This window comes from Myotis myotis, unplaced genomic scaffold (assembly GCF_014108235.1).
Source record: "Myotis myotis isolate mMyoMyo1 unplaced genomic scaffold, mMyoMyo1.p scaffold_m19_p_3, whole genome shotgun sequence".
Classification (NCBI taxonomy): domain Eukaryota; kingdom Metazoa; phylum Chordata; class Mammalia; order Chiroptera; family Vespertilionidae; genus Myotis; species Myotis myotis.
This window is the reverse complement of record NW_023416335.1, coordinates 209,842,227-209,867,128: the sequence shown is the minus strand read 5'-3', so window position 1 is coordinate 209,867,128 and position 24,902 is coordinate 209,842,227. Positions and strand designations below refer to the sequence as shown.

Here is a 24,902-nt window from a genome sequence, read left to right as displayed (position 1 = left end):
ACTCTTCTGTCCACAGGCTGATGCTCTATTCACTGAGCCAAACCGGCTAGGGCTCAAATTTTCTTTAAAAAATAGAAGTGAAAATAATCAAATAAGTCTATGTGCCAGAGATACATTCATTGAAACATTAGAAATATATAAAAAATCAATTTCTTCTATTTACTGTTGATCCCTGACCCAATTCTAGTTTCTCTCATCCCTAGCAGGTAAAAATACTGCTAGCCGCCCTGAGCACAATTAAACATAGGACAGCAATGCCATCAGCTGATGTCAAGGTACACGGTTGTGTGCCTGGCCCCCAGTGAGTGGCAGGCACTTCTGTGCCTGTGACTCTGGGGCCCACGATCACTGCAGAGGAGGGTCAAAGGTCCAGGAAGAGCACTGCTTACCAACCCCCGGCCGTCCCCTTATGCTGATGAACATTCTGTCATCGTAAAAACCCTACAAGCTTTCATAAGAAAGCACCCAATTTGCATTCACTCATCGTGGGCCTGTAGATTCCTAAATTTCTGAGACAACAACATGTAGAGGGGAGATGGTAGGGCATGAAACACCATTTGCTTGTCACCTACCTTGGCATCTGTCCCCATGACCAAGTCCTTCAACTCGATGATTTTGTCATTGATGGAGGAGCGATACCGCTTCTCAATGATGTTGTGTGTCGTCCGTCTTTCTCCTTCTTTGGGGGGTTCAAGCTGCTTGACTCCCCCGGGTACCTGCTTAATGGGCACTTTCTCTTGCCCCATCATCACAGGCATTGTGGTCAGAATGGTCCCACTGCTGCCCACCAGGGTCTAGAATAGGCACAGACACAGGGCAGAATTCCCCCTCGGTTAGTGTGAGTAAAGCAACCTCACAAGACAAACCTGTAGCCTGTCCATGTACCATCACCCGGCAATGCTTCCTGTGGCCTAAGACCCTTTCTGGGTTGTCAGGCCCCAAACGGCCTGAGGAGCGATGGTACCTCAGTAGCTATGCCTCTTTCAGAATCACTGTCCATAAAGACACTTTAATAGGATTAAAGTGGATAAATGTGTCTTATCCTTGGATCCAGGGGGTACAGGAACAAGTCATATGATTTCTGCTTTGCTGTCAAACCATTAACCATCCCTGAGCTGAGCTCACATACAGCACATCGCTCTGGCCCCAGGGGAAACCTTCTCCCAGGATATGACACGTCCCCCGTCACATGACAGTTAAGCAACTTACTGCCTTTCCTTATACAATCTGGCTATCAAAAAGCTCAAGGGTAGGACTGACACTCTCATCAGAGCCAATTTATTAAATAAATAGGCCAATCAGAGGGGCTCCCTGTTTACCCCCTCAAATCTTCTTTCTCCTGTTTCTATTTTTACTAATTTTAGTTTTATTTTGTCCAATAAATGGCCTCAAATATCCAAATGACCAAGGCACAAATAAAAAGCTGCTCAACTTCATTAGTTACCAAGAAATAATTTGCACATAATAAGAAACACACATTTTAAGTGTACAGCTTCAATTGTTATGTATGATAACCCAGATCAAAACAGAGCATTTCTACCCCCTAAAACAGTGGTTCTCAACCTTCCTAATGCCACGACCCTTAAATACAGTTCCTCATGTTGTGGTGACCCCCAACCATAAAATTATTTTCGTTGCTACTTCATCACTGTAATGTTGCTACTGTTATGAATTGTAATGTAAATATCTGATATGCAGGATGTATTTTCATTGTGACAAATTGAACATAATTAAAGCATAGTGATTAAACACAAAAACAATATGTAATTATATATGTGTTTCCCGATGGTCTTAGGCGACCCCTGTGAAAAGGGTGGTTCAACCCCCAAAGGGGTCGTGACCCACAGGTTGAGAACCGCTGCCCTAAAAGTTCCCTCATGCCTCTTCCCAGTAACGCCCGCCCCTTCCCCTGTGATCTGCTCGGACTCTCCCACCACAGCGTGGTGTTGCTCTTCCTGAACTTCACGTAAGTGGAGTTAGCACGAGCTCTTTCTTGACAGGCATCTTTTGCTCAACATACAGCATCTGAGGTTCAATCATGAACTCTTATGTATCAATAGTTCTTTTTGGATGGACATTTGGGTTGCTTCCAGTTCTTGGCTTTTATGAATAAAGCTTGCTTTCAAATTCTGACCGCCTTTTACTCTGTCAGACTCTCTTGCTAAGATGCTCAAAGTGGCTGAAACCCTACAATGGAAGGACGGATGCCTTCCAAGTCCCTCACCTTGGAGCCCTCCCTAACTAGTGGGTCTAGGGTCCTTCAGAAGCCCAACCTCCCTCAGCAGGACCTGAGAGGCGAATGGCTCCTGTACCTACTCACACAGAGGCTAACACCTCCCAGAAAGGAGGCAGAAGGGAGAGGGCAAGAGGGGTGTGGGGTGTGGAGGTGGCTCTTACTGGTACTTGCAGGGCGGCTGTCTGAATGGGGGTGGTGAGGGCGGTGAGGGCTGGGTTCTGGACTGTGGCCATGACAGGGCTGCCATCTGTCTTCAGTGTGGTCAGAACAAGGGAATCTGTCTTGATGATCTGAGGCTGTACCAGGACCTGGATGGAGAAGGAAGAAAAGAAAGAGGGAGGTGCATTACTTCTCTATTTTGCATTAGCTTCTAACTGCACAGACCCTCCAGGAAATAAAGAGAAAATAAAATTGTCATGAAACTGAGAATACAGCTTGATTACTGGGTTAAGGAGGAGAAAGAGAGTCCTCAGTGTCAAGGTCGAAAGGCTTAGAGGAGAGCAGTGCCAGAGGCCTCGCTGGGGAAGAGCGGGCATGGCTCGGTGAGTGGTGGCGGGGAGAGAGGTCTGGTTTTGGGCATACCCAGGAAAGCCAGGAACCTGGCTGAGAAGCAGAAATGATAAACCAAGAAAAAATTTTAAAGATAAATTACTTTGCTAGTAAGAAAATTCAGTGCCACTATGATACATGACTTAACATTTTAGCACATTTTCCCCCCAGTTTTATGTCCATTATCTGTATAAATAATACACCTGCATTTACGGACTCTATGTGAGTGCCAGTGTACATCCTCAGATGCCATCTCAGCCAGGTCTCTATGCCAAGCTCACTGGTGCCTTATAGGGCCCAGGCAACCCTACCCACCCACCCTATGAGCTATTCCCCACACTCCGATGGTCCTTCTTAGTATGTAGACCACATCTTCAACCAATGACCAGCCAACAGCCCCAAGCAGTGCCTCCCTGAATCCTTGTCAGCCACCTACCGGGACCTGCTGCACCTGGGGCGCAGCCACTGTCTGCACCGTGGCTGGGGCGAGGGTCTGCAGCGTGCCATTGGCCGTCTGCGTCAGCACCCGCTGGGCCTGCACTGTCTGCACCTGCTGCTGGATGGTGACCGGCTGCACCTGGGAGGATGTCACTAGGCTTTGGACTTGAGGCTGAAGGACTTGGGAGAAGAGGAGAAAAAAGTCACACGGATGAGGAATGCATTCTGTCACTGCAGCTGCAGCAATAGCCGAGGATGGAGTGCCTCATCATGATCCCGACTCCCCGCCTGCTGCTGAGAAGACGTGCACAGCCATTTACAAGCTGCTCTCATAACAAGAACATCCCAGAAGGGCTGCATCCATTTCTGAGGGAACGAGTACAAATTATTTTATTATTCTGGGTGCTGGGGTGGAGGCGAAGGAAGCTAATCAGCGAATGACTGTGCCCAGCAAGGGAGTTAACAGATTGAACAGAAAGTGTACTTTGGGCTGACTGTCTCAGTGTTTTGCCTGTATGCCTCCCCCAGCCCCTAAACCAGGGGTGGGGAACCTTTTTCTGCCAAGGGCCATTTGGATATTTTTAACATCATTGGAGGGCCATACACAATTATCAGCTTAAAAATGAGCTTGCTACATTTGGTCAAACATTGAATTAACTCACCCCTAACGCCTTGGCAGGGCCAGCCCAAATGATTTCTCGGGCCTGACAGCCCTGGAGCTGGATGTTCCCGCCTGCCCTAACCCTTGAAGCCCACTGTAGAACTGTCAGACGTGCTAATCCCCCGGGGCTCCCCGCAGGGCAGAGGGGATCTGATGGAAAGGCGCTGGGACACAGCACAACAGGGAAAGTCACTCCTTCACTCAGCACACTGAGGGCCTGCTACTGGGAGACTCAGCACCTCCGCTGAAGTCATAGTCTCTGCAATGGATGCTCAGGAGATGTTTGCTGAATGAAGAGTTTGCAGCCTACAGGTGCCAAGGTCTGGCTGTTGCCCCGGTAAGTTTCAAGACTAATTTTACTCAAGCCTCCATCTGTAGTTTCCAGGACAGCCCTGTGTCTGCCTGCTTGCTGGCAGGCACAACAGCTATTAAGGCACTTGAAGAGGCAGCGTATGAACTGTTCCCGGACCACAGTTCTGACGAGCAGTTACCAAAACCTCATTGAGACAGAACTATTTACAATCTACCTCGGAAGTATCAGCAAACTGACACACAAACTTTTCAACCACCGTCACTGCCACATCCGACCTCTGAATCACCTTGGAAGCTGGTAGCCGCATTCTGGTATATCAGAGGCTGCTGGATGATCCTCGTCTGGGGAGCAGTGCTGAATGTTGGGGTGATCATTACCGTCTGCTGCTGCAGCTGAGCTTGAGGCTGGGGCTGGGGGCGGGGCTGAAGAACGGGAGTTGCCCTTGGAGGGTTAGGAACCGAGGTGGGGGAAACCTTGACCTGCAGGGCTGCAGCCTGGGGGGAGGTGGCTGAGGGAGAGAAGGAAGGTAATGGGGCCTGGCTGAAGGAGCGCTGCATCGAGGGCTCCCCGGCTCCACCACCGCTGCCCCCGCCATTACTGCTGCCGCCGCCACCACTTCCACCGCCACTTCCACCGCCGCTGGGGAAGGAGCCACACAGCTGCTCCGAGAACAAGTCAGGAAACTCTCCCACTTGATTGCTGACAAACTGCAGCATCTCTGTGAACATATGAGAAGCAGCCATTTTATTGACATCCAAAATATTTATTAACTTTCAAATTTGCTTAAGAAACAGGCATGAATGCCGTAACCGGTTTGGCTCAGTGGATAGAGCCTTGGCCTGCGGACTGAAAGGTCCCGGGTTTGATTCCAGTCAAGGGCACATGCCTGGGTTGCAGGCTTGACCCCCAGTAAGGGGCGTACAAGAGGCAGCCAGTCAATGGTCCTCTCTCATTGATGTTTCTCTCTCTCTCCCTTCCTCTCTGAAATCAATAAAAATATATTTAAAAAAAGAATACTCACCTTAAGAATGCTATCCTGACTTATTTAACAGCTTAGATTCTTTTTCTCTATTTTTGCACTTTATATAAATGGGTCATATAGTATGGCCTCTTGCTCTCAACATTATATCTGGAAGATTCATCCATATTGTTATATGTAGTTACAGACTTTTCATTTGCATTGCTGTAAAGCATCTCACTGGGTGACTATATCATGTCACTGATGACATGGGTAGTTTGAAGTCTGGGACTATTACATGTGTTTTGATGAACACATGTTATGTCTTTCTGTTGGTAATTCATGATATTTGTAACTTATTTGTGTATGAAGCAGGTTTTTTTTGTTTAGTTCACTTCTATGTTCCCAGTGCCTAAGATAGTATCTAGCACATAGTAGGTGTTCAATAAATATTTGCTGAATGAAAAGAAAGAAAAAAAAAGGATCCTCACTTGGCTTGTTGTTGTGAGGATTAATAATTTACGCAAAGTGCTTGGTGAGGGTCAGACCTTCGCAAAGGTCCCTCTTAGTGGTGCTTCTAGAGCAGTGGTTCTCAACCTTCCTAATGCTGCGACCCTTTTAAACAGTTCCTCATGTTGTGGTGACCCCCAATTTCACTGTTACAAATTGAACATAATTAAAGCACAGTGATTAATCACAAAAACAATGTGTAATTATATATGTGTTTTCCGATGGTCTTAGGCGAAAAGGGTCGCGACCCACAGGTTGAGAACTGCTGTTCTAGAGCATCCACTACACAGGCACTTGGCTCCACTTACATCATCCCCTTGAATGCTCTCCAAAACCTATAGTGGGGAAGACATGGTTGGCATGATGAAGCAACTCGCAGAGGTCCCGAAGCTTAGTTCGCAGAGCAGGGTAAGAATGTGTAGGCAGATGGAATACTTAAATTAAAAAAATAAATCCTTTCAACCCACACTTGTCAAGCTCCAGTGCGTTCTCTCCAGCCAGGCAGATGGGCACTGGGCTTATTGGCGCAGAGGGACCGTTAAGATCCAGCATCTGAAGGAACAAGTAACAGGAAGAAGCTCTTGAGCCACTGCTCCTGCAGCGTGCACAGGCCTCCCTGGGACCCCATCTGGTTTGCAGTGAAAAGAAGGGGGGGGGTCCCCCAAACAGAATGAGGCCAGGAGAAACAAGGCGCAGGAGGCCCACCCCAAGCTTAGCTTTGCTCTGGAACTCCGAGCTACCCCCACCCCCGTGGGAACATCCTAGTGGCTCCTTGCTGTTCCCTGCTCTGATGACACAGGCTCTCATTCCCACAGAGAGCCATGAAACCTAGAAAAGGCAGGCCTGGGAGGAGGCTCAGGTTTTATGGAGCTTTGAAAATGAAGTTCCTGTTCCTGCCTGATGAGCTGAGGCCCCAGGGCTTGAAGCTGGGTGGGCCACCCCTGGCAGCTACCATTTCCCTCCCCCAGCCACATTCCTGTTTTCAGCTGCTTCTTTTTTTCTTTTCTTCTTTTTTAAAAAAATGTTTTTGTTGATTTCAGAGAGGGAGAGGGAGAGAGATGGAAACATCAATGATGAGAGAGAATCACTGATCTGCTGCCTCCTGCACACCCCCGAGTAGATACAGAGCCTGCAAAGGGGGCATGTACTCTAACCAGGAATCAAACCATGACCTCCTGGTTCAGGGGTTGACTTTCAACCACTGAGCCACACCCACTGGGCTGTAGCTGCTTCTTAAACTAAGGGTTAAGTTGCTAATAAAGTGGACCAGACCCAAGAAACTATACCTGGGTTTTGGACTCCTTAAAAGCTGGTCACCAAAATTAGAGACTCCAGTTGTCACCTGTGCACTGAAACCAGTCATCCAAAGAGACTCCAAGTTCAAATGCACTTTATGGAACTTGTGATCTGGAAGTAACACAAATCACTTTGCCCTGCTCAGCCTAGCGGCATCTACCTGAAAATGAGGTAACCTGAAATATGGTCAGATTAATTCTGGTCAGGAATGACGAGTCTGAAGCCCCAAGTGGGACAACACTGTCTTCACAATGTGTCCGTCAGACTTTTTCCTATACAGGGCTTGCTTACGCACACACCATAAACATGTATGGGAATGGTTTTGCAAAATAGGATCACACCGAAAATGCTATTTGGTACCCTAAAGCATGGAGCATATTCATTGTCATATCATGTTTTGAAAGTTCCAAAGTATTGCATTGGATTGTACTGATGCACTAGATTTAACCACTTAGTAATGACGGATGGGTGTTTGAACAAAAGTCTTCCCCCACTTAATCTGATTATTTTATTGGATAAATGTCTAGCATTAGATGGCTGAATCAAAGGGCAGGTATGTGTGCTTTGGCAAGGTTACAGCAGTCCCTGCTCCTGCCAGCATTTCCCTCGTCTACTGCTGTCCATCAGACAGTGGGGGAAAGGACATCTAATTGTTTTGATCTGTATGAGTGAGTACCAGTGAGGTTGAATGTCTCCCCTACCAATTTTATTGGCCATTTGTATGTCATCCTTTGTAAACTGCCTGATCCAGACCTTTTTTTTTTATTGAACTGTCTCTATTTATTGATTTGAAAAATAATTCCATATATTATGGATATTTGCTCCTTCTTATATATTTGCCACACTTTACTTTTAATTTGTTTAGGAAAAAGAATAGAATCGTCATTAAGAGTTACCATGTCCTAGCCTGGCAACTTGGGGCAAGTTTTTCCTCTCTGAGCTGTAGTTTTCTCATCTATAAAATGTGGCTAACAATTATCCCTAACGCATGGGGTTGTTGAGAGAGAATTCACATAGAATGTACAGCTTGGTGCCCAGCACTTAGTATTAGGTAGTACAATTTATTCATAGTGTTTTTTTGACTGTCAGTTTTGCTTAGCCTCCTATTTTGAAAATGCAAATTTGTCCCAATGCATTGAATATATTAAGGAAGTAATTTGAGCATAACATGAATTTGTGTTTACTTATGCATGAGAGACACTAGAAAATGCAGAAAACAGTACCCAGCTGAAATGAGCCCCATGGGAATACACAAAATGCACACATGCACTCACTCAAATATGCACCAGCTTGGAGGTCACTGCATGTGCTCTTAACCATAACCATCTGCTTTCTGTCACAAAGGTCAAAACTTTCCATGTGGCTTCAGGTAGCCCTTCTCCCATCAGTTCACAATACGCCATAAGCTGTAGTCTTCCAATGCCTACTTCCATAAGCAAACCTTATCTCTTTTCCAAGGTAAAGTTCTATTTTTATTGTGGTATTTATACACTTCTTAGTTTTATTAGGTTTCTATTTTTATTTACTTTATCTTTTTTTGTCACCTCTAGTTTTTTTAGTATTATGACACCCCCACAAAAGCTCTGTGGTTTTTACTGCATGATTTTACATAGTATGGTGATTTTTAGGAATTCATGTTGCATTATAACAGAATTGACCACATAAAAATTTTAATATTGTGTAGTAAAATTACAAGGTTTTGTGTTACATTAAAAAAATGTATATATATATATATATACACACACACACACACACACACACACATTGGAGAGATATATAGATAGATTGATTTCAGAGAGGAAGGGAGAGAGGTAGAGACATAGAAACAACGATGAAAGAGAATCATTGATTGGCTGCCTCCTACACGTCCCCCACTGGGAGGAATCGAGTCTGCAACCCGTGCATGCACCCTTGGCCGAAATCGAACCTGGGACCCTTCAGTCGGCAGGTCGACGCTCTACCCACTGAGCCAAACTGGCTAGGGCTGTGTTACATTTTAAAAATCCCTCATCCCTAAGATCATAAGGATACTCACCTAAACTTTCTTGACTTAGTTTTGTTCATTTTATCTTTCACATTAGGTCAGCCTGACAAACTTAAGAACATAGAAGTAAACATGGTGTGTGATGTGTGTCGGCCAATGGAAAGGAGACAGACCACAGCCAGGGGGCAGAGGGAGGTAAACACAAAATCTAATGCCCAACAAGTATCCTTCTTGAGTGTCCTGCTTTCAACCTGATGTCATCTCCCCACCTAGAGGTTTTATTTCTAATAATTAAAAAATCTTACTAGTAGCGGAACTCCTGCTGCTGGACTTTGGGGGCCTGCTGAGAACAGGACTTCTATAATGACAAAAATGTCTGGGAGGCTGTGGTCCAAGGCCATTTTGCCAGCTATAGGTGGGGTCTTCAGAACCAGAGAGAGCACAGGGCTCTTCTTAAAACTGAAGGTGCTTATGCTCGAGATGAAACTGAATTCTATCTAGACAGAAGATGTGCTATGTGTACAAAGCACAGAGCAATGCAGTGACTCCTGGTGGCAAACCGAACAAAACCAGAGTAATCTGGGGAAAGGTAACTCGCACTCTTGGAAACAGTGGCATGGTTTGTGCGAAATTCTGAAGCAACCTTCCCCCAAGGCCACTGGACACAGAATCTGTGTAATGCTGTACCCCGCAGGATTTAAATGTATTGAAAAGTAAATAAATGGATTTGTTAAGAAACCACAAAGGGAAATATTGGGTGGGGAGGTAGGGTTTCTCAAATACCTGTGTTTCATAATACACACAAACGTGCCATATATGCCTTTGCATATATCAACTATTACAAAACAAAACATTTGGAAAGAGGAAAAGAAAGTACAAAAGAAAGCCAAAGTCACTCTCAAATGGTTTTCTAGTCTCTGATTGGGTCTCTCTCAGGGCCTGCCTCAGAGGGCTCCCGCTCTGCTGGCCAGTCCTAGCTTCTCTGGTCCAACACAGCAGGACACTTGAGCCAGCTCTGAGTTTCAACCACGAGAGTGATCTTCAGCACCACCCTCAATTGCTCTTTCTTCTTTCCTCCACAGTAAGTTCGCTTTGGAATTCTGGCAGGTCTCCTTCCCTGGTGTCAGAGTTATCTCTGCTCCTTCCATACTCTGCCTGGTCTCAACGGCAGCCTCCTACCCAGTGACAATCATCCTCTTTAATATCCTGCTGGTCCAACAGGCTTTCAGACCAAATCACATTTCCGAAACAAAGCTTCCCACCAATTGCTCCCTCCGACTCCAAGGGACTTCACTTCCCACTCACCCATCTCATCATCCATCCTGGAAAAACACCCACTCCCTTTTCCGCACCTGAATGTAATCACCGTGCCTCGCCTTTTCTGCTTCTACCATCTTCTTCCTGTCTGAATTTCACAATTCCATTTAACAAATACTAACAATTACTTTCACCAAGGACTCTCTTCCACTCCAGATCCAGCTATCTTTCAGCTGCTCTTAAACCCAACTGTGACTTGTTAAGAAAAATGATCTAAAACTTGAAAATAAAGCAGAGAGAGAGAGAGACTCTTTAAAGTCATACTAGAGGTAGGCATGTCTAACTTGCCCACCAAAAAGTCACCTGATGCTCTATGGAAACATAAACTTGTTTAACTTTCTATATACTACTGATTAGGTCCACATTCTGTAAAGTTAGATATTTACCTTTCAACTCATAAACTGCACATGACTTTTCTGGCAAAAAAAAGATAACCTTGAAGGCTTTGTTTGTATGGCCTGTAGGACATTAACCAGTTTTACATCTAAATTTGCAATCTTATTCTTTTCCTAGTATGTAAATAAAAGTTTTTTTGCATTTTCCTTAGATCAAACTTTATCATACTGCTTGTTTTTCTTGTTTATAAAATTAATAAACCTTTAAAATATTAGTCCGAGTATGTTTTTAACATTTCAAAAATTTAATTTTGCTACATTACATACAGCAAGTTTTACAAATATATATTTATTTTTTAATCCTCACCCAAGAATATTTTTCCATTGATTTATAAAGAGTAGAAGGGAGAGGGAGAGAGACAGACAGAAACATCCATGGGAGAGAGACACATAGATTGGTTGCCTTCCGCACACACCTTGACTGGGGCCAGAGATCAAGCCTGCAACCGAGGTATGTGCCGTTGACCAGAATCAAACCTGGGACCCTTCAGTCCTAGGCTCAGGCTCTATCCACTGAGCCAAACCGGCTAGGGCAAATGATTTTTTGTCTGTTTATTTCAGAGAGAGGAAGAGGGATAGAGAGATAGAAACATCAATGATGAGAGAGAATCACTGAAGGCCTGCCTTATGTTCAGCGTTTTGCATAGACTCCTCATTAAACCTTCGCAACACTGAGATGGATGCTACTATCATTTCCACTTCATAGAAAAGCACCATGTAACTTGTCCAGCGTCATCCAGTCAGCAGGGATGGCACTGGGATTTAGTCACACTCTTACCCACCACACTGGACAGAGGCTTTGGTTCTACTATTGCATGGATATTATTAAATGGAGCCTGGCATGGGGCAGATGCTTAGTTAAGTGCCTCGTTCACGAATGAACACAAACACCCCAAGCTCAGGAAGAGAAGTGTTAACGTAAAAACACTGAAACCTGTAAAGAATTTTTGTGAATTCATTTGAGTCAAACTGTCAACAATTGCCAGGAAGCAGAATCTCAACAGATAGGGATAGTGCTCCAGAGAACGGCTGGTTTTCATCTATTTTTACACATTGCAATCAAAAGAGGGGACGTAGGTGGGTTACATGAAATCCATTGGTGATAGATTAGAGAGGCGGGAGAAAGCAAAGCAGGGGGAGAGGGGAGACCCCTGGGATTGGATAAAAAGTAAAATGATAGACACATACTTAGGTGGGTGCAGGATAGTCCACAATCTACAATTAACATGATAACAGTAACAATGAAGGAGCCTAAGGGGCCTGGCAAAAGGGAAAGTTAACAAGTTACCCAGACATTTCAAGGGTATGTTATCATAGATGTAAAAAGACAGACAGGCTCAGTTAAGGTCAAGGTTGACCTTGTCAGTGAAGATACTGGCCAAGGATGTAACCACCCACCATAACTGCTTTTAGTTAAAGTTTAATTTCAGACCATCCTTTGTGGTGACTTTAGGTCTCTCAGTTTGCAAGCCCGCCATGCAGGCCTTGCCTGAGCTTGTCAGGTTAGCATGTGGCCCCCCTTTCGTCCACAGAAGGAACGTCATCCCAGCTCTTCCTTCCAGTATTTCCTGGCTCTTTACCTGCTCCCACCCCTCACTGTACTGTTCTCTCTAATCTCCCAGAACAAGAGACTGAAAGTTGAGCAAGAGTAGCAAGTAAGACTTCAAGGAACCCATCCTGCACAACCCCATTCCTTAAGACCTCGCATTTCACAATGCCGGGGGAACCAGGTAATCAAGTCAGCGGTCAGGCTTAAGCCTGGAACTGACTTCCTAGGGACAGTCTCTCAGCAACTCACCATCCCATCCTTCCATTCATGACCACACCCCAAATCTCCCTAAGACTAAGGAGAGAAATAATACTTGCAATGCAGGTTATTAAATCATGCTGCAAACATCCACCCAGCCCTGGGTTCGACGGCTGGGAGCTGGAGGATTCTGAGTAGACCCAGCACAGAGCAAGGGCTCCAAAGTGTTAGTTTCCTTCCCACCTCCCGATTTCAGAAAACACAGACAAACCCAACCAACTAGGTGGAGTTGTGAAAAGGACAGACACCGACAAGTGCCTCCCCCAAAGGGCTGCCAGGGGGTAGAGAAAGGACTCGTCAATCTTGCGGGCAGTGGAAGCTGAGCCGAGAAGGATGAAGAGAGTCTTGGGAGTCAGAGGGAGAGGGGGGTATCGCAGGCAAAGGAAAGTCTGAGAACCCACAGCACCGGGAAATGTCCAGCAAGGTGCAGACGGCAAGTCGCCCCACCCCCTCCCTGAGCCCGGCTGGGCCAGTCCTTTTGAAAGGGCTGTTCCAGGGAACACGGCTCCGCTCTCCTACCTCCTTTACCCATCAGACCTCAGCTATGAGGTCCTCCTCCACAAAAAGCCTTCTTTGATCCTGCCTCCCACTAGTTGGGAGCCTCTCCAGATACTCCCAGACCTTCCAGATCCAGAGCTTTGGGGGGCACCCTGATGGGTTCTTAGGCACTTAAAGTTTGAAAGCTTCTGCCCTATACTGTACTCTGGCCACAATGAATCACATATCCCAGAACATGCCAAATTATTCCAAATTTTGGTCCAATTCTGTCAAAATGAATATCTTACCCCTTCTCATTTAGAAAATTCTGTTCACTCACCCATCACAACTCAGCTCAATGCCAAAGTCCCTGTGAATTTTTTCCTAATTCCCTTCCTTGTGCTCCAAAACCTTGAAGCTTGTACCTCTGTTATGGCCTGTTGTACTTTGCTTTGTATCATGAAAGGCAGAACTGTTTCGTTCATGTCTATACCCCAGAGAGTCTAGCGCTGTGCTGGGGATACAGTGGATATGCATTCAAGCTGAACTGGGTTAACTTTTTAAATTAAATTTAAAAATTTTAAAACAACTTCTGACCAGACCAGAGGCTCCTAGATGGGCAGGAATGAGTAGGGGATCCCATGTCAGAATGCCCAAGTTCAACTCCTGATGCCACATTTGCATAGGAAACCTCAGGCCAATCATTTTATCTGTCTCAGTGTCTCATCTGCAAAATGGGGATAAAAATCGAGCATCTGCCTCACAGCCCTGTGAGGAAGACCTGAGTATCAGGACTCGCGGCCTCACTGCACTGTCCACACTTAGGAAGAAGCAGGACTTCCCTGTTGCTGTGGGTGGCGAGCGCCTGAGCGGAGCAGACGCCACTTTAACAAGGCAGTTCCACATCTGGTCCTGCAGCCGGAATTTCATCACTGCTCCAACCAGCCCAAACCCAACAGACCAGTTCCACAGGGCCAGACGCGGGAGCTAGATATTAGACATCTAGACACATCCTCATTAGCCATTCCAAAGGCCTAAGAGGTGTAGGAAGAGCTCTGTTTTCGTTTGCCAGCCCTTCAATGGTTTAAGATTCGTTTCTAAACAGAGGTTCCCCAGGGAGCCTTACCCTGAGTCCCAGTCTCTGGGACCTTGCTAAAACCTTGCTACTCTTTAAAAAATTCCATCGTGTCAACAAAGCTTAACCCTTGAATCTTGTGGTCCAGAAGCGGAACACATGTACCCTGCACGTTGTGACTGCTCCTTTGTATCTCACCCACGCCCACAAAAGCCCTTTCAAAGGGAAAAATAAACACCCCAAAACTGTATTCTAGAAAAAGGCCCCTTGGTCCTAAAGAGTAACCTGCAAACTGAAGTTCCTCATTCCTTCTCAGACACAGCCGGAGGTGAGCTCCTGCCCTCTTCCTTCCGTGTTTTCGCTCACTGGAGTCTCGCAGCACCCGCGATGTGGACAGGCCCAGCCCCACCTTACGGCGGAAGCTGAGGCTCAGAGCAGTGCTACGGGGCGCAGGGGAAGTGACCACAAGGAGCAGACCCTCCCAGGCCTCTCTAGCCTCAGCCCACCACACCGCCTGGTGTTTACAATTTAGAAGCTCGCTCATACCAGGCAGGGCTGTGGCGCGGGGTTGAGGGAAAGTATGTGTGTTCTGGAGTTGGACAGGTAGCTGTGTGACCTGGGCCTCAGTTTCTTCATCTGTAGCGTACCGTTCAATTGGAGAAAGGATTAAAAGCAAAACATAGGAGACCATGTAGGTGAAGGGCCACACCCACAGCGTGAGGGCAGGGACCTTGCCCTGCAGAGCCCAGCACAAAACAGGCCTCTGGGGGGGGATCTGAACTGTGGGTCTGACCAGACATGGTGCTGGGCACATGGTGGGTGCTGCCTACACTGTGATTTCAAAACCTGATGAAGGATGGAAAAGAAGAGGTGACTGCAGACAAGTCAGTCAATAACTAAGGAAAGATGAGTCTCATTCACCTAGAGCAGCGGTTATCAACCTGTGGGTCGCGACCCCTTTGGCAGTTGAACGACCCTTTCACAGGGGTCGCCTAAGACCATCCTGCATATCAGATATTTACATGACGATTCATAACAGTAGCAACATTACAGTTATGAAGTAGCAACGAAAATAATTTTATGGTTGGGTCACAACATGAGGAACTGTATTTAAAGGGCCAGAGGGTTGAGAACCACTGACCTAGAGAACACGGATGCACCTCAGGATAAAGGACGGTATGCCTGCAGAGGATGCAGATGAAGTGGTCCCACATTCATTATCAAATACACGCATGCAGCAATCCCACTGCCCGCCACTTATCCTGCACTTACACCTACACGTGCCAAATGATGAATTTACAAAGCTATTCGCCACTGCATTGTTTTTGGAAACACCCTCAAAAGTCCACCATAAAGGGACTGATGGAAAACCATGCAGCAGTGAAAAGAACTGGAAAGATCTCTAAGATATAGTCTTATGTGAAAAAGGGGGCAAGATACAGGAGAACAAAGCTTAGAGAATGCTACCTATTTGTGTAAAAGGGCAGGAGCAAAACATGAAAATCCATACTCGTTATTTACTTGTATTTGCATTAAGTTCTGAAGGAGGTAAAATAAAAAATTAATTCCTTGTGAGGAGGTGAGGGCTGTGGGCCCTAAACAGATGGTGGATAGGGCTGGTAGCAAGACTCCCCAGTACCTTCTAATGTTTTTTATTTTGCTACATGAATGTATTACCTTTTTAAAAAAAATTAAATATTTTCCAAGTCATAAGTCCCACTTAACACTGTAATTTATAGCACTGAAAGGGCATTAAAAATGAAAGAGAACAGCTGCAGTGTGAAAGAGCTGTAACCCAGCTCTTGGCTTGAAGAGTCCTCTTTGGGAAACACACACCGATGAACCAACTCCAAGGTGACTTGCTCATGCGTGTTCAGAGCAACAGTCCTTATGCTGATGAAAAACTCCAAATGATACAAGTGTCCCACAGAGACATGGATATGTAAGCATTTGCCTTTCACATGGATCATGTAAGATTATATGGCTATTATACCTCAACTGTTTCAACATGTAGCAACCTGTAAGTGAAACTGTAACAATTTGTGTGCACATTCACAAAGGTCAGACAGAATCCAGAAGGATACAATTTGATATTCAGTGCTATTTGAATCAAGTTGCTTAAGAACCTCTTTATATTTAATTACAAAATTGAGAAGAGAAAAGATCTAGTTGAGAAGTAAAAATGTATATATTTTTTAGCCCTAGCCAGTTTGGCTCAGTGGATAGAGCGTCGGCCTGTGGAGCAAAGGGTTCTCGGTTGATTCCGGTCAAGGGCACGAACCTTGGTTGCAGGTTCCTCCCTGGCCCAGGCCCTGGTCAGGGCTTGTGCGGGAGGCAACCGATCGGTGTGTTTCTCTCACATCGATGTTTCTCTCTGACTTTCCCTCTCTTTTCCACTCTCTAAAAGATCAATGGAAAAATATCCTCGGATGAGGATTAGCAAAAAAAAAAAAAAAAAAAAAGTGTCTATTTTTTAAATGTGAAGACGTGAACCGAGTATGAGAACAACAAAAGCCTTTTCAGCGAGAGGCAGCAGCACTGAAGAACATTAGGCCAAAGGCCTGGGTGTGAACGTGAAGAATGTTTGCCAAGGGCGAGGCCAGGCCGACCCAGGAAGGAGAAGAAACTGGTTCGGTGGTCTGAGCAATCCCAGAAAAGGGACCTGGATGAGATCAGGAGCTAAAAATGGGTGGGAAATAAATAAGCTGTAACAGCAGCTCTTTCAACCTAAACAAACATTAGCAACAGTGAGATACATTCAAATGTCAAAACAAAGCTGATGTCTTGAAAAAGGCTAAAAAGCAGATCTGTGCTTCACCTCACTGAGTTTTTCCAAATGATGACTCACTGGAAAAAGGGGAAGTCAGTTTCTAACCCTGCTCCTCACCTCCGCCTCCCAGGGGTATGCCAGCCACACCCTCCCCAACTCTCACTCCTGGCTCACTGGGTTGGCCAATCCAACCTTTCCAGTGATGCGGGCACTCAGGCTGGGACCCACCCAACACCCTGCACTTCAAATGCTTCCTTTTCCTTAGACATCCCTTTACAGAGGGCCTCAGTGCCAGGTACTGTCTGGGGACTCTGCCAAAGAGGGTAGTGACTGCAGGGAGAAGCCAGCAGGGACCCAGACAGTGCCACCAGAAGGCTCAGGGACTGGAAGTTCCTCGCAGGCTGGGGTGCTGGGTGTGCTACCAGCAGGACGGCATGAATGCAAGTATCTGATACAGTGAGCCCTCCAGAGCCCATCAAGTAGGGACAGTGACTGACAGCTCAGTCACATCAGCGTACCTCATCGTGGACTTCAGAACAAGACAAGATCCTACAAGCTTCCAGAGGAGAAAACAGGTCACACATAAAGGATCAGGAATCAAATGGTATCAGATTTCTTGACTACTAGAAGCTAGAAGACAATTAGGCAGTGCCTTCAAAATTCTGATATAAAATTATGTTTAACCTTAAAATTCTAAACTCAGCCAAACTATCAGATTGGAGTGAGGGTAGAATAAAGTTATTTTTTAGATAGGCAAGGTCCCCCAAAATTTATCTCCAATGTACTCTTGCTCAGGAAGCTACTGGAGGATGTGTTCCATCAAAAAACAGGGGAGTGAAAACACAAGAACTAGGGAACAGGGGCTTCAGCATCGTCCCCGGGGAATGCTAAGAGTGGTTAGGGTAAGTGCAGGACAGCAGACCTGGACAACCATCATCAGACGGGGTAAAAGAGGGAGGGCTCCAGGAAAGAGATCAACAAGGGGAATCAAAGGAATTGCCTACCATACTGAGAGTTTCTGTCCTAAGATTCAGGGTTGAATTAGTTATGGGAACATGGGAGGTAATCAAGTGAATAAATCAGGCCATTATAAAGCCCTAGGAAAATACAAACAGCAACAATAAATGTAGAGGATCTACCCAAGAGAAATGAAAACACATCTACACAAAAACATGTATGCAAATGTCCTTAACAGCTTCATTTATAATAGCCAAAAGGTGGAGACAACCTAAATGTACATCAACTGATGGATGATAAACAAAACGTGGTGTATCCATACAAAGGAACACTAGCAACACGAATAGACCCGAACAACATTTTGCCACATATTGTTATGATTCCATTTGTATGAAATGTCCAGAGCAGGCAAATCCAGTAAAATCTCGATATAACAGACTAATTCAGGTGAGGAGGTATCCGTTAAAGCCAAAATTCTGTTATATAATTAAGTAGGTTTTTCCAAATGTGTATGTTAAAAAATTGACAAAATAGTTTACCTGTCTTTACTTAAGTAGATACATTTGTGTAATTAAAATTAAATATGTATGAAAAGCTTAATTTCACAGAAAAGTTTTCTGTATGCATTACTGTAATTTTAAACTTATACTGAGTAGGTCTAGTAAATGCCTGCATTCACCAATCACTGCGAGTAAACAAATGCACATGACTTATCGATATCACGCATTAAAACTGCTGCAGAAAGTCCCGTCACACAACGGAACAAATCACCCAGAGTAATGTGGTGTGATCACGTCCTAATCATTTGCTGAACATTGTTTAGGAGCAGTGACTCTTGGATTTAAATATGTAGACTATAGTTGCCAATCGTATATAATAAAAGCCTAATATGCAAATTGTCCCCTCGACCAGGAGTTCGACCACTCACTATGATGTGCACTGACCACCAGGGGGCAGCGTGGAACATGGTGGGCATAAGGGGCAACAAGGCACTTGCAGTGGGCAGTGATGGAAGTGCTGCCGGCCCGATGGGCCCTGACAAGAGCGAGCGGGACCACGGTGAGATGGTGGAGCAGGTGAGCAGGCAGCGCCAGACCAATCGCATCTGTCTTGGCCTGGTGCTGCCCGCTCACCTGCCCCACCATCACGCCATAGCCTGCCCTGCACCTGCATGGCCTCTTCCGGGTGAGCCAGGCCACAGCTGCCAGGACTGCAGGGGCCGGTCGGGCTCCCCGTGGGTTCGCACAGGAGCCAGTCTGCGAGGCCAGCCGGGAGAGTGCCTTCTGTGTGGTGCTGCTGGGCAACCCAGAGGCCCATGTTGCACCCCAGCCCGGGGCATCCGGCTGCACTCACCACGCATCTCTGTGTGGGGACTTGGGCACCATGACTCAGGTGGAGGGGGGCCCGGAGGCCCAGGGGCCCAGGTGCTGCCCAGGGCCCAGAGGTCAGCTGGGACCTGTCCTTCCATGTCAGATGCTTGCACTTCAATCACTGGCCAGGCCTAGGAACCATCCCCATGCACGAATTTCATGCACCGGGCCTCTAGTATGTAATATTTATTTATTTTGGCTAAATTACTACAGTGTTTTTTCTAACATATGGCCTATTCACTAAAATTTGTTAAAAATAATAGTGAATTAATAACAAAAAATAACCTGTCAATGTAATTATAAATAAACCTTGGTTAAAAGCATTTAAAAATTAACAGGGTGTTAATTTAAAAAAAAATTTTTAATTGATTTTAGAGAGAGAGGGAGAGTGAGAGAGGGATAGAAACATCAATGATGAGAGAAAATCATTGATTGGCTGCCTTCTGTACGTCCCACACTGGGGATCAAGCCCACAACCCGGGCATGTGCCATGACTAGGAATCTAACCGGGAAACCTCCTGGTTCAAGGGTCAACACTCAACCACTGAGCCACTCCAGCTGGGTGACAGTGTGTTAATTTTCACATATGACATATGGACCGGAAATCTTGTCCTTTAAATCTGAAGTCCATTAACTCAAGGTCCACAAAATCGAGTGTTTAATGTAAGTAGATTAGGTCGCTGAAGTTTCTTTAACCTTCTCTGAAGAGAACAGCTGCCTCTACTTGTCTATCATCTACTCACTCCTGACGCCCTTCTGGTTTATTCAGCCTTAGACTCACTTATCCGACTGCTGTCAGCGGTCAACCTCCTAATGCCAGATCCCCAACCCCTTTCATGGCCGGTCATCCTTGCTGTCCTCCGCAGCACTGTCTCCATCACCCATGAACCAGTCTTCAAAAGGCTCACCTTCCATCAGTATGACACTCCCCTCACCTGATCTGACAGCCGGTTCCATCTCCTCCCACTTCTATCCTCAACTCAACAGTCACTACTCCTCCATCCCCATCCCCAGGTTTGACCTTCTCCTGATATCTGCCTCCCATCTCCTAGTGCAGTGGTCGGCAAACTGAGGCTCGCGAGCCACAGGCGGCTCTTTGGCCCTTTGAGTGTGGCTCTTCCTAAGCCTTAGGAGTTCCCTAATTAAGTTAATAACTCTGTACCTACCTATATAGTTTAAGTTTAAAAAATTGGGCTCTCAAAAGAAATGTCAATCGTTGTGCTGTTGATATTTGGCTCTGTTGACTAATGAGTTCGCCGACCACTGTCCTAGTGGATGATCCCCATGAATCTTAACTTCAGCCCATTTAAGACAAATTTTCATCTCCTCGAACCAGCTCTTCCTACTGGCTTCTGAACCCTCCCAATGCCCGGGTCAAAGCCTTGTTGGGGATCTTAGAATTCCACCTCTGCTCTGTCTTCAGGGCCACGCCTTCTGAGGGCACGTCCCGTCACATCTAGCAACTTGGAAAATAGCCACTTCTTATCCATGTCCCATCACCCTCTTAGTATTACCTCACACCTCGATGGCTGCAGTTCCCTCCTAATTGACTTCCCTGACTCCAATCTTCCTTGCCCATCACCACAGTTGAATTTCCTTAAAATCCATGATTAATGTGCCATCACCTCACTTGAAAACCCTCCCTACACTCCACAAACCATCTATGTCTGGTATGAAGGCTCCCCACAATCTGGCTCCAACTCACCTTTCAGAACATACCTTCTACTATTTCCTTATACATACCATATATTTCAATAAATTACTCGTAATCGTTGATTTTATCATTCTCCTTTCACATTTTTATCATGCTGCTTCCGCCACCCATCCTTTTGGGTCAAGCAAAATAAAACCTCTACAACTGTGCCTTTCCTTATTCCAGGGGAAGACAGTCCTGCCTTTGTCTTTCCAGAAGACCTGGCTTATCATGAAGCCCGAGGCCCTGTCTCAATAGACATACCTACCACAAAGGTAGTGCTGTAGACACCCTAGCCTAAGAGGCCTGGTTGGCCTGTGACCACAGAGCATTAGGCAGTAGGACAAGGCCCTGGAGATCAACTAACTCACATGCTTCGTTGGGCCAATGTTTAAAAATCTGGGTACTACACACAAAAATCCAGCCTTGGGCATCTCTTAAGATGCTGCTCTCTCTTCTGAGACTCCTCACTTGCCTACTCAGTCCAAATTTGGTTACCAGTCACTCTCTATAAGATGGACCCGTTTTATTTTCATAGAGCCATGACACAACAGTGTCATTTATTTTATTTGTTCAGTTTGTTTCCTCCCTCAAGAACTAAAGTTTCTGGAAAGAGAAGAGACTTTGAATGTCTTGTTCAAAGTTAGTCAGCTATCCTCCGCACTTTGTCCATCATAGGAGTACTTAGAAGCCACTCAAGAGATGTGCTTAATGACTGAATGGATATGGCCTCCTTGGGCCCATACGCTTGTGGACTGTAGCAGGGCCGACAATGCCAAAGGATTCTGCTCACCTGCCTGCCTTTCCTAGAGCAGGTATGAGCTCTCAAGGTTGCAAGCATCCCCTCTCCCCCACCACACACATACAACAGTATATGTATCTACACCCAGTCTCTTCCTCCTCATCTGATTGGCTCCCGATTTAACTCAACCTCAAGGACTGTGTCTGGTACAACTTAGAATCCTGCCCAGTCCAAGGTCCTGAATTCATTCAGGCATTCCACAAATATTTAGTTCTAGGCGCAAATACAGCATGAACAAAACAAAGGCTCTTGCCCTACAAGGTAGTGCTGAGGTTCTGGAGGTGGAACTGGGGTACGTTCAGGGATGTCTGTACTCGCAGACCACTGGCCTTCAGCCTGCCCAACCCATCTTGTCCTCCAAGGCCCAGGTGAAGGGCCACTTCCTCGGTGTAGTTTTCCTGGTAAGCCAGCCTTCAAGCTCCGCAATGCTAACTTTCACTTACTGCTCTGTGCACCCGTGAGCTGTTCTATACTCAGCACTGCAGTTTTATTGTTAATTCATCTCCGGTTCCATGAGGCCATAAAATTGTCTTCCCTATCTTTCATGTTCCCTAACAGCTCAAAAACCACAGCAGGCATTTTAATACTTGTTGACCAATTAAAGACAGGGAGCCACTTTCCCCCAAATCTGGAATGGAGACCTATGAAACCACTGAACCGCTGTGGTAGCTTCCAGAATGTCCAATTTACTCAGAAATCTACAGAGATAAAGTTAATACTTAACCACTAGGTAATTTAACACATTATAGATTAAGACAAATAGGGATCGATTATGGAATGGGAATGCAAAATGGACATAAATTTCTATGTGAGAGCCCCCTGGTAGGCAGCTTCAGGCATACTTTTTGCGCGCTGCGTGGCCTTGGGTAAATTAATAAAATGCCTTGGGCTGTATTTCAGGATCCATGAGAGGGGATGAGAGTAGTATAATGGTAGTCTCGACCTGTTAAGAATTGAGAACATTAATGTTTATGGTATTTAACAGAATACCTGGCATGGAAGTGCTCAACACATGTTAGCTGCCCGTGTCAAGTTTCAAATACTGGCCTCCCCCATTTGTTAATCCATCTCTGTTTTAGGAGCACTTGGTAGAAAAGACTGTGGTTAGACTTGGTGATTCAATTAAAGGTCTTACCAGGCTGCCCAGATGACCAAAAAGGGAAAGCAAGGACAGGCCAAGGGTAAAATGTTATAGAAGCAAAATGGGAAACTGATCCTTTCCAATTAGCTGCTGCCAATGATCTCTTCCCCTTGGAGATGATCTTCTGCTACCTCGGTTTCTTCATCTGTACAATGGGGATGGAACCATCATTCCTGCCTGCAAGGCTGCACTGAGATCCTGGACAGGAAAGTCAGGAGCACAGTGCACCTGAGTTACTGTTTGAGAGAATGTTCTGGAGCATTTAAGGTTTGATCTTAGCCACGTTAACAACTCCTGGACTCAGTTTTCCGAAGAATAGGAGGAATAAGAATCTCTATCTTGTAGGATTGTAGTGAGGAGTAAGTGAAACAATATAAAGTATTTGGAGCCTAGAACATCAGAACAGTCCAACTGTTGAGAGTCACAATTACTAACCTATTCATTGGACTTCTCACCCTCAAGGGTCAGGTGGAAGCCTGAAGCAGAGACAGCAACACTGGCCCAGGAACTGGGCTCTGTAAACAGCTGGGTGACCTTGGGCAGGTCGCTGATTCTTTCCAAACTTTAGGTTCCCGTAGTAACAACATGAGAGCATCGAAAGAGAGGATCCCCGGGCCCCCGCCAGCTCTCCCACGGTTAAGGCTGCTGGACCAAAGGCCACCCGCTCCCCTGCCTGTGCCCGCGGGGCCACAACTCAAAATTCCTGCTGCTCAACTCCCTGTGCAGCGCGACAGCAGGAGAGCCCGCGTCTTCATTCCGCAGAGATGCTCCCATACCCGCCGCCGCCGCCCGTCTCATCAGCAACTCGCTCTGGCAGCCGCCCGCTGCCCACGGCTTCCCGAGTTCCGGAGACCCCTCGCGGGTCCAGCTCAGAAGCCAGGGCTGGGGGCGCCGAGCCGAGGGCCCGCCCGGGAATCCAAAGCCGCCCCCGCGGCGGGGCGGAGTGACAGGTGCAACGCGGCGCGGCGGGCGAGGGGGCCTGGGGCGGCGCGTGTCGGCGCGCGAGGGAGGCGGCGGCCGCGCGCTCTCCTCAGGCCACGGTCGCGCTCCCGGCCTCACGACCCTCGCTACGCGAAAGGCCGCGCGACGCCCGGAGCACACCCCACGGCCTGTCGGAACGGAGCGGCCGGGCTCGGGTTCAAACCCGCAGCGCCCGGAAAGCCTGGGACGCCGCGGGGCGGCCGCGCGCGCCGGCCCTTCCCGCGCGAGCCGGGACTCCGGGCGGGGGGCGCAAGCGCACCCGCGCGCGCCGCCGTAACCCCTTCCTCCCCGCACGCCCCCGCACCCCAGTCCCCCACCCACCACTCACCGTCGATATCCCCCAGGGTCAGCTCGTCGCCCAGCTCCGTGAGCGTCTCCATGGTCTCCAGACCGCCCAGCTCGCCGCTCTCGTCCATCGTCCGGCTCGGCGCAGAGGCCTCCCTGCCGGCCTGTTCAGGGACACGCGAGGGTGGTGCCGCCGCCACCACCCATGACACCCGACAGCCCCCGCCCGGTACCGCCTCACCGACCGGTGCCACCCTCCGCCATGTCTGCGCCGCGCAGGAGGGGCGGGGCGGGATTTTCCCCGCCCCCATCCGTGGCCCCGCCTCCAGGCCGCGCGCACCCCTGTTTATTGTCAATGGGACCAGGCGCGGCGTAGCCAATCGGCGCGGCGAGCGGCGCGTGGGGTGATGGCGCGTCAGCGATCAGCAGCTCCGATTTGCATAGCGAGGCCACGCCCCTCGCGGTCTGGTAGGGACTGCGAAGGGAAGCCTCCGGGTCCTCAGCCCAACCTCCTTCTCCTTGTTTAAAGGAGCCGCTCTCTTTTCCGTGGGGTCTGCTCCGCAAGCTAGTCCATCCATCCGCCGGGAATTGAAGGGTTAACACGCTCCCCTCGGGCCCGCTGGTCGGACCCCTCCCCCCAGCCAGCTGTGCGCACATTACGTCATCTTCCCAGCTGCCGCCCCCTCCTTCCCCCCGGCCCTGCCCGCAGAGGAGAGCGGATGGAATCAAACCGGGGCCCCTGAGGAGTATGGAGACCATTCAAACCGCGTTCCCCCCACGCCCCTTATAAAAAGGAAACGGAGGGTCAGCGTGGACCGTAAATTGTCCAAAACCTCTGCGCCTTCGCACCTGCCGCGAACACGCGCTTCTTCCTCTGGTTATCGAGG

At 47.3% G+C, this 24,902-nt stretch overlaps 1 protein-coding gene across 2 annotated transcripts in view; it reads right to left on the bottom strand.

Annotated features, from left to right (window-relative positions):
• SREBF2 (sterol regulatory element binding transcription factor 2) overlaps nucleotides 1-24,306 on the bottom strand; it is a 49,015-nt gene extending 24,709 nt beyond the window's left edge. Inside the window, exons 1-6 of one of the 2 annotated variants that reach the window (XM_036297806.1) lie at nucleotides 24,059-24,306; nucleotides 4,796-4,915; nucleotides 4,484-4,705; nucleotides 3,222-3,403; nucleotides 2,398-2,544; nucleotides 573-794 (exon numbers count right to left, since the gene is read on the bottom strand). In XM_036297806.1, coding sequence (XP_036153699.1) covers nucleotides 573-794; nucleotides 2,398-2,544; nucleotides 3,222-3,403; nucleotides 4,484-4,705; nucleotides 4,796-4,915; nucleotides 24,059-24,146 — 981 coding nt within the window. In that variant the 5' untranslated portion in view covers nucleotides 24,147-24,306. Of the gene's footprint in view, nucleotides 1-572; nucleotides 795-2,397; nucleotides 2,545-3,221; nucleotides 3,404-4,483; nucleotides 4,916-24,058 lie in introns of both variants that reach the window. The other variant, XM_036297805.1, reaches the window with a different exon arrangement.
• Between the last annotated feature and the right edge of the window lie 596 nt (nucleotides 24,307-24,902).